At 38.0% G+C, this 16,230-nt stretch overlaps 1 protein-coding gene across 2 annotated transcripts; it reads right to left on the reverse strand.

Moving 5' to 3' along the window:
- Positions 1-138: 138 nt before the first annotated feature.
- ptgs1 (prostaglandin-endoperoxide synthase 1) lies at positions 139-12,745 on the reverse strand. Of its 2 annotated transcripts, none has more exons than XM_071483565.1 (11): positions 12,391-12,745; positions 12,213-12,293; positions 9,896-9,983; positions 9,565-9,705; positions 8,263-8,406; positions 7,557-7,738; positions 7,299-7,382; positions 5,931-6,177; positions 4,492-4,778; positions 3,429-3,576; positions 139-2,626 (listed from the first exon to the last, which is right to left on the reverse strand). In XM_071483565.1, the coding sequence occupies exons 2-11, from the start codon at positions 12,225-12,227 to the stop codon at positions 2,277-2,279; spliced, it is 1,686 nt and encodes a 561-aa protein (XP_071339666.1). In that variant the 5' UTR covers positions 12,228-12,293; positions 12,391-12,745; the 3' UTR covers positions 139-2,276. The 2 variants fall into 2 exon arrangements, with proteins under 2 accessions (XP_071339666.1, XP_071339665.1); XM_071483564.1 differs by having other exon boundaries at positions 9,896-10,012.
- Between the last annotated feature and the right edge of the window lie 3,485 nt (positions 12,746-16,230).

The raw sequence follows: 16,230 nt of genomic DNA on the forward strand, positions 1-16,230 counted from the left end.
GACAACTGTTCTGTGACAAATCGCTGTGCTATCCCTGTGTAGCCATCAAGAGAAGGACAGTCAAGCCTCAATTCTCCTTGTCTGTTTTGAACACCGATTCCATGTAGTATGTAAAAGTGATAGTATGTAATTCTGTTTAAGGATGTAATAGTATGTAAATGTTCAATTTTGGTCAATAGTTTTGAATCACTCTTTGAAGAGTAATAGGTCTTTTTCGCAGGAAACATTGTGACTTGTCGTGGTAGGAAATGCACAGCTGTTACTAATACCATTACAAAATGCTCCATTTGTTAATGTGTCCCAGTACACTATGACAGCGTGACAGTATGGACAACATCAGGAGCCTAAGACTGAACTGACTAAATAAGACTTGACTGTCTTTGGTGAAAAAGGCCTAAAAACATTACCTGGAAATCTTGCTTTTGTTGCCATCTAGAGGCTGAAATGTTCACAGCCTCAAAGTTGAGCACCGCTACATCAGTGTTGAGTGAACAGCTACAAGACATTCAGCAATGATAAAACTGTAGGTACCCCACAGAGGTCAGTACAACCATATTTTTTCATCCACTAAGACATAAGCGCATCATTTAGACATGCACATTAACCATTAACTATATACAATAAGAGTTAATCTAGCCCAGTATAGCAAAAAATACATTTTAGTTAGATGTATCTTTAAAAATGTAACAGTAGTATATTCTTAAGTCCAGTCGCATACATTATGTTCACATCCTGCTGTTTAAATCATAATTAATTGAAACATTTAAAAATTATGGCATAGTAACAGATGTAACTTCCACATGATTTAATGAATGCTTTCATCTGTTTCTTACTATACCAACTGCACAGTCTGTTCTGCATGATTGTCCCCATGACACAGCAGTTTTGGTTTCATGCTCTACCCAGTGCAACAAATCTACCTTAGTCACTATTACACTTGTGTAAATTTACATGCGAAACTTCACAACCTCTTCACATTGGGGAAATTGACAAAACCACAGTAGTGTGTGACCACTTTCTCACACATAAAAAGGCATGACGCCCTCTGCATCCTGTTAGTCTGTGTGAATTCAGACACATCACATTTAGCCATATTGAGACTGTACTTTTTTCTTCATTCAGATTTGTGTAGAAATTTATAGAACAGCTGCACATAATGACACAAGACCAGCAGTCCTGTAAGCCGTACTTTAGGTAAATGCTGATGTCAGCTTGCTAACATGCTCGTAATGCTAATATTATAAGCAGGCCACAAAAGTCAAAGGGATTCATCATCTGGGGATCATGAATGTCCAAAAATATAAAAGCTAATGGCAATCTTTCTATTAGATACTGAAATATATCAGTCTCAGAGCCGTGGTGCTAGCTTACACTGTGTATGAATTCAAAAAGTAATGAAAATCTGTAATTATTGTGTAATATGTGCTGGTACTGTATTGTATAAAGATTGACATTTGATGTGAACTTATATAAAATACTGCAAGTACATTTTGAGGTTGCCATTAACTTTGACTGAATGAGAATGTTTACAGTGTATGAAAAAAAGCTGATATAGAGACCTGGGATCAAACTCCCACCGGTGATGTGTCTGTCTCGGCAGCCATTTCAAACTCCCTTGCTTAAGAGCTCTTAAACAAGGGAGTTTGAAATGTAAAGCTAACCCCAAAACCACCCCAATGGAGCTGCTCAGTGCCCAACTATCAACTGTTGTTTTTAATTTTTTGTTTTTTAATTTTCTTTAGTACAGATTATTACAGATACATGGGATGAAACTTTAACCAAAATGAAACATGTTTGTACTAAAATGCAACAGAACTAACTGCCATCAGATTATTAATTCTTATATTTCATATGCTAGTTCTTTCTTTTATTTTTGGAAATTTAAAATACAGTAAATTCACTCTTTTCATTCAACAGGTCATCTATTTTGAAAATGAAATAACACAAAGAATAAGTAAGAAAAAGATCATTTATAATCATTATCAATAATCATTTATACCATAAGCAAATTTAAATTAATTTCAGTGGTCCAGGTCCTGATCAACGGTAATGTATACATTGATTTCACCAGAAAATAGTGTGTGCAATTTGTCAGCTGTATTTTCAGGAGGTATATGTACAGTGTATCATTCACTGGAGGCAAGTACAGTATTGAAATCACATTTTTCTCTCCAAATCAGTCTGAATGGGATTATGACAAAATTCACAACACTGGCAACTATATTATGTCATCTATAATATACTGATGAACTCACAGGTCACCAGGTAAATATTCATTAAAGTTCAGTAGATGATTTCCTTGGTTTTGCCTCCTCTTCATTTCGTGGAACGTGGAAGTCCACGTATGGACACCACTTGGTGTTGAGACACACCAGCTTCTTCAAAGTAGAAGTTTTGACGATATTGAAGCCCGTCTCTCCCCCGAAGGTGCTGGGCTTCCAGTACGCTGGGGAGCAGATGGGGTTTCCCATCAGGCCTTTCAGGGAGAAAGGAGCACCAATCTCCACCATACTCTCACCAAATATACCATCAGGACGTGCTTTCTCCAACAGGACTCCAGGGTAAAACTCCAAAGCATCGATGTCCCCGTAGAGTTCCTCTAAACCTCTGGCCATTTCTGTGTCATCTGTTTGGCAAAGGTAAAACACCTGTTAATTAAACATTGTTAACTGCGACCTTACCATTATGTTATTAAGTCACACCATAGACATGGCTTGTGGAGGACAGCCTCATAGAGCGGGGCTGTAGGTTTAGGATGTTTACTGATTTCTACTTATTTTTATGAATGTGAAACACTTGCCACATCAGACTGCAACATGCGCTGATGCCAGTTGACCCTAGGGCAGTTTGCAGTTTGAAGAATATGGCTGAGTAGAAGAACATCTGTGCCACTTTGTGTTAGTCAGTATGAGAAAAATTATCAGTAGCAACTTGTGTTTCATAAGGTCTGGCAACAGTTGATAGAAATAAATGATAGTAAATGTATTAAGTTGCTTGATGTAATGAATATAAAGCTAAATCAGTATTTTGTAGCAAAATAATTTATTTTTTCCAGTGCTGCTGAAATCAGACACAAACTGAAGTTACGGTTTACTTAATTAGTTAGCTCATTTCATGACTTGTTTCCACTGATGTGACTTGTCAAAATGTAAAGAGTGTTTGTGACAGATAAAATCCAGATTCTCTCAAAGGAAACAAGAGTTGCCACAGACAACAAAACCAAACAACAATTTAATCTCAGCGAAGATGTTGTCGAAACATCCTGCTGATGTGGGACTGAGAAAATGCCACTTATGATGTTAATCAGGTTTAAATAGGCTTGAGGTCAAAAGTGCTAATGGCATGTTTCCCTTTATACACACATATGAAAGAGAGAAAAAGGCGAAAAACCCTTTAGAGCTTTCTTTTGCAATATTATTCCTGCTTACCAGTAAACTGATCAAAAGAGGTGTATGGCTTCAGGTTAAACTTCTTTCTGTATTCGTTGAAGGGCTGCACACGCGCTGCTCTAGACTCTTTGATGACCATTTCTGCTACTTTCAGTACAACTTCATGAGAGTTGCGACCTCCGCCAATCTGAGAGAAAGAAAAAAGGTTACCACAGTATTATTTTAATGAACTGCTCAGCAATATCTTCAGCCAGAGAACAAACAGTGAGAGGTAAATGATGCGTCTTCCTGTTGCTTAGCAGTCAAAAACACTTGTGATCAACACTGTGTATCGCTGCTCTCAGCAAAAGAAATATCTCTTTGCATGCATATGATACTGCTGAAAGACTGTATCTGAGGACGTTATCTGTCAATGATAGACAGTAATTATAAGGGGAAGTGCACTTTCATGTGGAATTAAAAGAACATAGTGGTTTAGTGTTTATGAATACGTGTTGTGTTACAGTTTGTACCACCACTGTGAGCTAAGTGAGAGATTTTTTAAAGATGTTTTTTGACATTTCTGCCCTTTCATTTATTTTTAACAGCAACAGAAGAGGCAGAAAGCAAAGGACCCAGGCCAGACTCCAGCTGCTACGGTATGAACTGACATTTTCCTCGACCAGTTATGGCACAGTAGTGTTAAGTGCAACTGACATCACGTACAATCATTGCCTTTCTGCATTCATAAATATGGCAGTGTGTTTTTGGCAGGCTGAGCTCTGACCCCACTGGAGAGTGGTAAAGTATACAAACTTGCACTGTAGCTTACAACAATATTTTATTGGCAGTGATAATGAGGAGTAATGAGCGTACCCGCATCAAATGCTATCTGATGTGCTGCAGCTGAGCAGCTAATAAGCTGTATGGCCTGTAAGCCGACTTTACCAGTGTGTTTTTTTCCCCTGGTGAATGTTTGGTTTGTCATTTGAACAACAAGCTAAGGTTCAGGACAAGACATGTGATAATGTGTGTAAGTTATTACAATTAAACTAACAAGACTAGCTGCATTTGGCCCTAGTGTTGCCCTCTTGTATAGTGGTAGAAGATGTAATTCCACTACCTGTCCTGCAGGCTGTCGAGAGAAAGCGTCCACCAGTTTCTCCACCCCATAATGCGTGAGGAGTGAGGTGTTGTAAAAAAACTGTGAGTATGTGATTTCATCTCCATCGATGAGGAAACTGTCAGGCATCATTGGGTGCCAGTGGTAGAGCTGGCAGAACTCCAGGGCGATGCGATTGCTGTACTGGAAACGCGCATTGAAGAGCAGGGAGGGATCAAACTTCAGCTTCAGCTGGTAGCCACTCAGCTGCTGCACATACTCTTCTATTATAATGTTGATGATCTCCCCTGGGGGCCAAAAAATAGAACCATCACTTGATGTCACACACTGTGTCAAACTTTATCAACATAAAAAACATTTAGAAGAAACTGGAAGATGGAAATTTGAACTGATAATTTCTGTTCATCACTGTTAATCCCTTAGGGCTGCATCTAAAGATTATTTTCATTATCAAAGGTTGACATAGTCAACCTTTCTAGGAAAATTCTTAGGATCCTGGGCCTTAACAATGATGTCTCATTTTCCTCCCTGTATCTTGGAGTTACCCCTGAATGCTTATGTAAAAGTTAGAAGATTTTCTAACTTTTTTTCTTGACTGCATGTAAAAAAGAAACTGTCACCAAATGCTGGCTTCTGAGAAATCCCTCACGCTGTGGACCTTTTCACAGGAATTGTGAATTATGTTCGATGGAAAAGAAGATTTTCAAAGGGAAAAAACACTCGAGGAAATGGGACTGTTACTCACAGGAAACAGATACTGATTAAGTTCTTTTCTCTCTCTCGCTCTATTGCGATAAACATTAGTGAGTAAGAACTGTATCTGTGTATCTGTCTCCTAAGTTTTTTTTAACCTTTTTTCTATGCCCCATATATTTGTATATTAAATTTGAGATGTTAAAAATAATGAAATGTCATCACTTCATAATTTTATCCCATTAGACATTTGTGTGAAATTTTGTCATTACTAACATATGAATTACTCTTCTTATGACCAAAAACGTGTTTTGTGAAGTCACAGTGACATTGACCTTTGATCTTCAACCACCAAAATCTAATCAGTTCATCCTTGAGCCCAAGTGAAGTTTGTGCCAAATTCTTCTTCTTCTTAAGGTGTTCCTGATATATCGTGTTCATGAGAATGGGACAAACAGACAACTGGCGTGGAGTCATGAAAAAAAAAAAAAAACCTTGTCAAGGCTCAAGGCTTTTTTTTTTACTGATGTTACAGTATTTCTGTTTTATAATGTCTATTTTGTTTGTTATTGTATTTGTTACTGTCCTGTGTTGAATGCTTTTATTGTGAAGCCCATGCAATATAGATAAAATTTTACTTTCTTACTTACTATGTGGGGTGAACATAAAAGGAAAAAATAATAAACTGCCAGTTCTGCAATGAAGAACTGACTTAAACTGTACGTGTATGCTCCTGAGGCCCTTACCAATGATGATGAGTCTGGTGGTCTGGAAAAGCTGCTCATCGTCCCAGGTGGGATGATCAGCCTTAAGGACATCACAGACTCTATTATGCTCCCTCAGCCATATTGTAGCGTACATGGTGAGACCCGGCAGGATGCCAAAGAACTCCTGACCAGTGACCAGACGATGCTTTGGAGGCAAACCTTCTGGGTACACCATGTGCACAGGGGCCTCAGACACTGTAGGGGGGTACATCTCACCATTTACTAACTGTGGAAAAATAAAAACAGTAATCCACATATCAGGGGAATGTTTTAAAGTGACTCATGTGTCTTATTAGTTTATACGATTCTCAGCTAAATAAACTTAGTCAGAGCAGATCATGGTCAAATAATAAAACCAAATGTACCCCAGAGTTATAGATGTCTTAACCATAAAACAACATCCTCAAGCAGAATAGCTTCTAGATAAAGTTTGAGATTTGAGGAAGTCTCCTCTGAAACCCTGATCACAACTTAAAGCATGTTAAAAGAAAGATAAGCAGCAGCTGCAGTGATACACAAAGTGAGTGAAATGATTGTCCCTCTTTTTAATCACTAATATTGCTATCTACAAAATGTTCCAAAACATTCACAAAAAATATCATGACAGAGGAAGTGAAAGTTAAGGCTGACTTGCTTGAGATGCACAAAACACATCTGGTGAAACCAGGGTCAATACTTTATTATTGTGTAATTCACTAATATCATGATTTATTACAAATTACAAAAATATTACTTTTTGTCAGATGAAAATGCAAAACCCCAAATCAGGAATAGTAGGCATATATAAAAATATCTTAAACATGATAAGCATATTACTTGTTGCCAAAAAATGTGTAAAATTTACCATCAATGCCCTCTAGGCAGCCAAACATATTCTGTCAAATTCTGAATTTAGCCTCATTTTCTGTCAAATTTGCTTCAGAAATAAAGCCTACTGTCCTAAGACCATTAAAACAAGTATCTGATTAGATTTTTCTTTCTTTTTTTTTCTTTTATTGTCCCTAGGTAGAGAGAATGTAAACTGGCTCAGTCATTGGTAGGAGTCCATAACCAGGGCAGAATGCCAAAAGCCCCCCAGCTGCATGTGTTTGTTTAGAAAGTGGCAGATGAATTAACCACACACACTTTGATTTACAGTGGGTGAGACCAAAAATCATTCCTGTAGGCCTTTGGGAAGGCTTTGGGAATAGTTCCTCAGAATTGCAATGACTTGGGTCACCAAATTACAGGGCAAAGCAAGTCCTGTATCAGTGTATCAGAAAAACATTTTTTTAGTTTCCAATTATGGGATAATTCCTTATTTTATAGGACAACATACAGTATTTCCAAAAATAGCTGTTTCTTAACCTGATATTTCAGCTTCCCATCTTTAAGAAGCCGGAGTTGAAGCTGTCGCATGAGGTTGTCTCCATAAATATTACTTGCATCTACCTGAGTGAGGAAGAGAAAATACATATATTTGGGGGTAAATTCAAAAGTCACATCCATAATGAAAGTAATATGCTTTGTGCTTAATTGACATAAGGTTTCATTGTTACTTGTTTCATAACAATTAAATTCTGATTGTACCTGAGTACTGACACACTGTGTCACTATGTATCTTACCCCATGTCCTAAAGCCTTGGTGAAGCCACCCTTAATTTCATGGTTTGTCTTGAAGAACTGGTGGGTGAAGTGCTGTGCCATGAAGGCAAACATCAGATTGGTTCCCTGTGGGTCAGGCCTAAATTTTGTTCTTTTAAAGAAACGCTCGGTCAACACTTTGGGATCGGGAAGAACAGATTTACCTGTAAAGAAGGAAACAAGATTTCCTCAAGAGCACATCTGTGTAGGCTATACCCTAGAGTTTCAAATACTGATGAGGGCCTTTTTTTTTTTTTTACCTCAGTCGCAGGCAGGACCAAACCTTTATTTGGGTAAGGCTAAAGTTTAGAGACAGGCCTTTATTTCTTATCTTCTGTTTCCCAGTTAATGCTAAACTTCTTCCATGTTTTCTGGTCTTAATAAGTTCAGTATAACATACTCAGCACTAGCAGGAGTCAGGTCAGTCATATCACTTCTCCTAAACAATGTTAAGATACTATGAATAAAACTCAACACTTCCTCCAGAATTTTTACAGGCGGATTTTATAAGTATGTTTTAAATGTGAAAAACTGGAATTAATTAGTAGTAGTAGAGTATGAAAACACAATTTCTGTTAAGTAAGAAATACAGAGAAACACAGCAACAGATAGAGAATGGCATAATTTGTGGTTGTACTGATGAGTTAAAGCTGTTGAAATAGACATAATACTGAATTTAGTATGTCACCTTTAGTTCCCATGGGCAAAGGGCAGTCTTCAGGCACAGGAGGGAGGAGTCGGGTGTAGTAGGAGATGTTGTAGTAGGACTCCCAGTTGAGATACCCATATTTGGTGTTGTAGGTCGGAGGGCTTGGAATAAGGTCGCTTCTGACTTTAGGAGAGGGTGACAATATGTGGTTCACTACACATTTCTTTTTCATGTAATTTCCATGTTTGCTGGTTCAGGTTTCATTGGAATGAATGAACCACCAAGTTTGAACATCTAATCAATTCCCAAATAAGAGGCCTGATATCTTTTGGGGAAAAAAAAGCTCTTATATTTAATTGAGCTGGAGAGGTCTGGTTCAGTAGATCCTAAATGATTGCAATACAGAAAGACAGCAGAGGCAGGCACGACTCTGTTTTCTGTCTGGGTAGTTTCACACTTTGCTTTAAGGATGAGGAAGTCATTCGATAAATGTGTTCTTATGAGTTCTTCACTTGGTGAAAAACTTTTTTACTATTAAGCTGGTACTTTGGAGTAATTCTTAGAAGTTTGATAAATACAGGCCCTGCTCTATAGAGCTCCTTTGTTGTCTGAAATCTATGAAAAACATCAATGCAGCTGCAGCTGAAAAGAGCCCCCAACAAATCCACTAGTGATGTTTGCTTAAAACTACAGTGCAAATCTATTTTGAGAAAATTATTTATCCTTTTTAAAAAAGTTGAAATGTATTTGTGACCTGTTTTTAAATATTAACATCTTCATTAGGAACCATTGGGCTTCGGGTTGAATAAGATTTGCATATCTTTTCTTTTCATGGGATTTTTTTGACAATAAGGAAAGTATAGACCAATGTCTGACTGAACCTTGACTGTGCTCTCAGTCTGAGTTTTCTCGTAAGGCATACAGCAGGCCAAAGTGAGAAATTTGACAACATTTAGAAAAGGAAATCGAAGTTATTTAAATCAGGTCCTCTTGCGGGGTAAAACTACTAACAAACTTGGCCCTGCACATTCTCAATCTAGTCTATACATGAGAATTATGACAATTCTCACATAATACTAACATTACCCCACCATGCTTTGTCTAAAATGAGACTTTACAACATAAATGTTAACCAACCGATAACTGATAAAAGACGGATATGACTAAAACTACTGTGAGTATGATCATCAAAATATACATGTTGTGAACAGATGCAACAAAAGACCCAAAGAAAATGGTGGGAAGATATTAGCTTCAAGCAAGTCCTGTTGATTTATCTGCTTGGGTCTGTGATTCTGCTGACTGAGTGACTTGTTTGGAAGATTTAACCTCATCACCTACCAGTCAGCACCAATCTCATGAAGGTATCTTGCAGGAAAGAGTTGTTGATAAGGTACCAGAACCATTCAAAGTGGGTGAGGATGTAGTGAACCACCGAAGGGCTGGGCTTCAGCATGAGACGAACTCTGGTCCAGAACTCCGCTATGTACAAAGATAACATTGCATTACATGGAGGAGCATTAGAGCGCAGGGTTAGTGTAGGGTTTAGGTTCGGGGTTAAATTGAGCTGAAGTCACATTGAAGTGAAACTTGGTGGTGGAGGTTGACCAGACTTTTAATCACATATCAAGGCATAGCGGAAGGTTGAAAATGTGAATGTTGTTGCACTTACGAACAGTGCAGTTTTCTCCAGAGAAGCCAGTGCGAGTGCAGTCACATTTGTAGCCGTCTGTACCAAATCTCACACACACTCCTGAGTTCTGACAAGGGTAGTAACAACAGGGATTCACTGCAAACGGAGAAAAGGATATCTTGCTTTGAATGAATCAATGAATTATTGTGATAATGTAGCTGCTGCTAAACCAAATGGCCAGAGGGGTTTTGATCAGCAACCCCTGGTGGTTGCCCTAGTACTACTAAGTTGTTAGCATGTCAAATGACAATTAGGAGACACGAAACGACCACAAATAGAAGCAAAATGACTGCAAAAAGATGAAAAACCACCAAAAATGTTTTAAAACAACTACAAAGAGACACAAATAATCACAAAGAGACCTAAAAAGACTGTAAAGAGACACAGAGCACCACAAAGAGACTGTGGTGTTCATTTCTTTTTAATAAAGCACAAATTCAACACCTGTCTTTCTGCAAGTTTAGTTCTGGTATATGTTATGTCAGTCTCTTATACCAGTTTGTGGGTTACATTGTCAGCAGAACAACATCAAATGATGCAGCACAACTGGAGAGACAAAACAACCACAAAGAAATACAAAATTATGCCAGATTTTTAGGTTGTATTGTGCCTCTTTCAGTCTGCGTGTTTCTCTCCTATATGGTAGGGACTCTTTTCATGTCTGTGTCCAGAGGCCATGGCTGTAGGATATTCAAAGTTACAGACAGCAGCTATTTATTGATTTTAGAATATTTAAAGTTGTTTATTTGTCATTTATTTATTACACTGAATAAATAACTACTAATATTGTAGCTCATTACTGCTAAGAGCCAGGGCCCATAAGAAGTTTCTAAACCCACCCCTGTCTGAAGTGACTCTTCAGATGTTAATGATAGTGAAACAGACCTTGGAAACCAAAAAGAACACAGACAACATGAAAGTGTTGAATTAATTAACATATAATTGTGTGTGTTGGAGAATAATACATTCCTGAATAAATCTTAGCCTTTAAGGCTTAAGACAACCCTAAACTTATAGTATATTAACTCACATTACCACTACCACAAAAATGTAACCCGCTTTTGCCTAAAGGTCATTATCACCACTGATGGACCCGCATGAACAAGACTCACTGGAGCTGGCCAACAGATCAAACTGGTTTTACTGGGCAACTTCCAGCTGTGAAAGCTGTGGATAAACAGTGGTTGAAAAGCTTTTTGCTTATAGCTTTTTAACACTGAATACAGTCACTTCACAGGAACTGGTTAACTAACCCCCCCCCCCCCCCTTCCATATCTTTAACGTCCTTCGCAGAAGTAATATGGCTTCCTGTCTTTCCTTTGCACTTGCATAGGCTCAGTGAGATAATGTGACACTACAGCGTCTTCTTCCTCTGTGAATGAGACAGTCGATAAGTATGCCCACCCTACTCGAACAACACATAGATGCAGGTTCCTAAAAGGAGAAGGTTAGGGTTAGGGTTAATGAGTGAGGCATACATTGTTCCCTATGCCATGATGTGCATTACACTCACTCAACAAAGTCCACTCAGGACTTGTCACAAGGCAGTAAATAGTTAGATTTGTAGTTACATTCAAAATTTAATCAGTTAGCTATAAGTCAAGCTGGCCTAAAGGGACTTGCTCTTTCATTTGACTTACTTACTTCTAAGAGAGTGTTTGCATATTGTTGTATTGGTACTTTAAGGCTGAAGTCAGTTTCCCAGTTGATATGTGTTCCCCTTACTTAAATCTGAAACCCTTACTTAAATCTGAACCTCTCTTTCATTTGACTGTTACTTCTAATAGAGTATTTGCATATGGTTGTATTGGTACTTTTAGGCTGAAGTCTGTTTCCCAGTCGATATGTGTTCCCCTTACTTAAATCTGAACCTAACCCTAATCCTAACAAGTCAGGTTTTATGATGCCTGACCTGATCCCAAACCTACGCAGACTCTAACCAGCTATGTCTGGCTACTCCCAACCATTGGGATCTGGTGTACACCAATTTAGAACAGCAAACAAACAGACAGACAGGTAAATCAACAACGGGTAAATCATGGGTGTCCGGTTAAACCGTTGCTAAAAAAACAAAAACATTCTAATTGCCATTTATGCAATCCCTCTCAATATATTCAGATGATGTAGACAAGTTTTTATTAAAATATAAATAAAAATCTCATCACAAAATACACAAGTAGTTCTTTAAGCCTATTATCATTATATCTACAAACTTCAAATCCTGCATCTAATTATCAGTCTCAACTATAAAGACTCTGAAACTGTGCTACGTTGTGGTGAAAAAAAGTCTGCTTACCAATAGTTGAGTCATCAGCACACGATGAGCTCATCAGCAGCAACAGGTTGATAGACACCCAGATGGAGAAGATGCTAAACTCTATTTTATAAAATAATTAATGTATGAATATCACAAATTCAGTGTAAAAAATCATGTTCAGTGGGCACATTATGTACAAAATAAATGTTGAACTCACCTCTCATAACTTCCAGAAGTGGCCCGACAAATAATGGGTGAATTACAAAATTTAAAAAAAAAATTGACGGTGTTATTATATTTCTAGGAAGATATTTGAGACTCTTTCCATAACAACACTAACTGACATGGTCTGAGTGGCTTTATAACAACAGCTGTCATGAATGGGCGGTAGCACAGTTTCCTCCACTTCCTCCATTTAGTCTTCAACAGACTGAAAGGAAAGGCCACTTCAGCTGCCACCAAATAATTTTGATTGATCGTTTTAACCAGATGTGGTGGTTAAATTGTTCTCAGGATAGTGTTTAAACCCATCTCGTGTGTCAAAGTAAAAAGTTCTGTCTTCAAATGATGAAGATTAATGGTTTTTATGTGTCATTGAACTCATGACAGGGAAAGAAAACAAAAGCTGGTTGGCCTCTCAGGGAATTCGTCACAGTGCTTTATCCCCACCTGCTGGCAAATTAAAATATCATCCATGCCTCACTTAAAAAAAAAAAAAAAAAAAAAAAAAAAAAAAGCTCACAGATTTTCAAATTCATTATATTAATTATTATTATTAAAAGCAATGTGTTCAAAATCAGCACTGATATGTACCCAATAAACACCACATTACCCTTCATTACAATTTTGTGTTTGTAAGATAATGATAATGAACCAATCATCAGGTTAATTAGCTACAGCTCAACTATAACATGGTAATACACACTTTTACTATTAGTATTTTTCAGGGTGGTAATTTTTGTTAACTAACTAAAGGGTGTGGATATTTCCTCCACCCCTGGTGTATTTAATAATCCAGGAACATGAACCTTTTGATGGTCTTTTGATGTTGACAGAATGAGGACACCTACTGTTGGAAACACCGATCCATTATAGAAACTTGACGTCTTTTCAGATACACATCATTATTTTACAAGGGATCCTTTCTTATTGCCCCCATGCCCCCAACTGGATAAATGCAGGAGTAATGGTTTCATGGGATTCATTACTGTGGAAAGTCATTAAACAATAAAATGTTAAAATTGTATTTATATATTGTCCAGGTTAACCTCCCAGGGGTTGTTGTGCCTCTCCCTCCTGCCACTATTATGAAATTTTCAATATTTACCAGGCCACCACCCAGTATTCTTATAATGATTAATCAATCAATTGACAGAAAATACACTGCCAACATTTTTCACAATTGAATTATTTTTTTGCAAGAATGCCAAAGATATTCTGGTACCAAATGAGAGTATTTGCCAGTTTCCTATGATTGTCAATTCAACCTTATTTGACTGCATTTTAGAGAATGATGATGGGCATTTATCCCACTGTTTTTTTTTTTTTTTAACATTTTATACACTGAGGTAGTAAAGTAAAGAATAAAGGTCTATCAAAGAGGGGCTACAAGATGGACACATCATAACTGAGAATATACTTTAGTGGTACATATTTTTCACAGATCCAAATTATATGTAGTGAACTGGTTGCTCATAGGGATCTAAATATATAAACTGTAGGTGTAACAATCTCAACCTTTCTTCCTGTCCTGTACTCTATATGTCCAATAAAATACCATCTTTATCTAGAATTTTTTTTCACAGACAAGTTTTGTTGTTAGCTTCCTTACTGTATTTACTCACTCCTGTCTGTTCACATGATGATGAGAAACACCCTGCAGAGGTCAGCAGTCTATCACAAAAAATAACAGACAGACAGAGACGCTGACAGTGGTGTGTAATCAATCTGATTTGGAATAAGGAGGGGAAAGAATAAACATGAAAACTGTGCATGTCTGCAGCTGAAGAGGTTCATTTCAAAATGATCCAAACAATGCTGCTTGGTTGCCAGGTTCTGATCTTTGATATCTTCCCACAGAAACATTATCTGAGCCAAACCTTTGTGAGATTTTTGCCTGTTGAAGTAACTCCCCTGAGTAATTTCCTGCATACTGTAGCAATTTTAGGACTAGCTTGTCTGCAGTGTCCACATGGAGATAAGTTAAATCTTGACCAAAACATGGTCAGCTAATTCTTTTAAACTTTGCAGACCTCTCAAATTGTTGCACTCTCTCTGAAGTTTTTATATTATGTTACTCAATATGTTATTGAAGTTAAAGCCGGTCAGCGTCAGAAAATAATTAACTTCATTATAAGTCATTTCTTACGAGTGGCGCCAATCACATTTTTCTAGTCTCGTATCTGTTTCTTCCTCCCTGTCTCTTTGACATTGTCATTCCCGATTAAATGTCAGCAGCTAGTTCATCGTACCAGAAACCACAACAGCAGTGATAAGGTTTCTTGCCATATCCTGTCATCTCCAGGAGGGTACAGAATGTGTCGTGCTTCACATGCCAAACTCACGTCACTCTCAGATCAGATTGTATCATCTGCCAAGTTTTGTCTGGATGTGTTATAGGGTGCGTTTGTGTGCAGCCCTGAGGCTTTTTATGATGATGCTGGACATTTTATAATTTTTGGACACGCTTTCCAATAAATGTGTCCAAACTTACTACTCTGAAACTGTTGAGATTTGTGATGTACAGCAGACAGAAAAAAAATGGAACTCATTTTCTGTATCATTCAGACAGCTTATTGAACAAATCCTTTTTTTTTCAGACTGACAAACTGTCCAGTTTCCAAAAGCAAGTGGTCAAATACCACATCTCAGCTGGACACAGAAAGATATTTACTTTCGAGATAAATTATATACAACATCGTTCTCAGCACCATATTCATATTTTGTCAAGCTAAATATTTGCAGTTTTGGAACCAAAGTAAAAGTTTTGATCTTTGAATGAGTAAATGAGGAGGACTTTAACGCAGCACTTATTTTCACTCCTCCAACTGCTTACTTTGGGGCCTTCTGGGAACTGTAGGCATTGCTCAAGTGGAAAGACAAAAACCCATCCATCTTGGAAACTTCATCAGTATCAATCCTCTTTTCAGTGCTTTGCATTTTCCTGCTGTTTATTCTTGAAGTTTCACCACTGTGGGCATCCATACGTCATTCTTCGCTGGACGCTCGCTATGGCAACAGACCAGCCTCTGCAGCTTCAAACAGCAAACTGTATTTGAATTACATTCTGTTTCCTACATATGATTGATATGAAAAAGAATGGGGCACATCAGGAACTAATTATCAAATCATCATTTCCCCCCTTACAAGTGCCTGAAAAGGACTCCTATCTGCGCAGGGCTTGTAGACATGCGGCTGGTTGCCATGGTGCGGTTGGTGCAGGCTGCAAACCAAGGCTCAATGCTTCCTATAGCATTCCTGGTAATTGAGATCAGATGCTCCTCTGAGTGGAACCTGGACTGGGAGTAACCTGGAAGCATTTATTTTATGGAGAAGATGTTTAGTTAAGCCGTGCTCCCGCTCTAAATGAGCCTCGGTCCGGCTCTGGTGATGAATACGATTGGTGAAAGCACTGAAGGCTGGTTCCTGACTTCTTCCTTCCCCCGGATCAGGTTACAGATTAGCAGACTTCCTGTCCAGTTGTGGAACAAGCCAATCCGACTGACGGAGAGGCGCTAGGCGTACAGGCCAGGGCGTCATGTGTTAGCTCAGATGGGGTTTCTGACAGAGCCACACGGTGGTGGGTCCTTTAACAGTCCTCCAACTATCATTTGTTAAACCTGTTAGAAGCAGCTGATTGTGGAAGAAGAGACCTCCTCTGGAGTTGGCTTATATATACACTCAGTTGGTAAGTTTATTAGGTACGCCTAGTTAAAGCTAATGTAGTCTAATACAACAGTGCTGCAATAAATCCTATCTTTATCACGGTTATAATGTTCAGTTTTTATTGAAGGACAGTGTTTCTATTATTTCATTCACCCTATTTATATCAAAAGGG

The sequence above is a fragment of the Trachinotus anak genome, unplaced genomic scaffold (assembly GCF_046630095.1).
Source record: "Trachinotus anak isolate AG129_WGS33_773 ecotype Australia unplaced genomic scaffold, CSIRO_AGI_Tana_v1 ptg000008l, whole genome shotgun sequence".
NCBI classification, from domain to species: domain Eukaryota; kingdom Metazoa; phylum Chordata; class Actinopteri; order Carangiformes; family Carangidae; genus Trachinotus; species Trachinotus anak.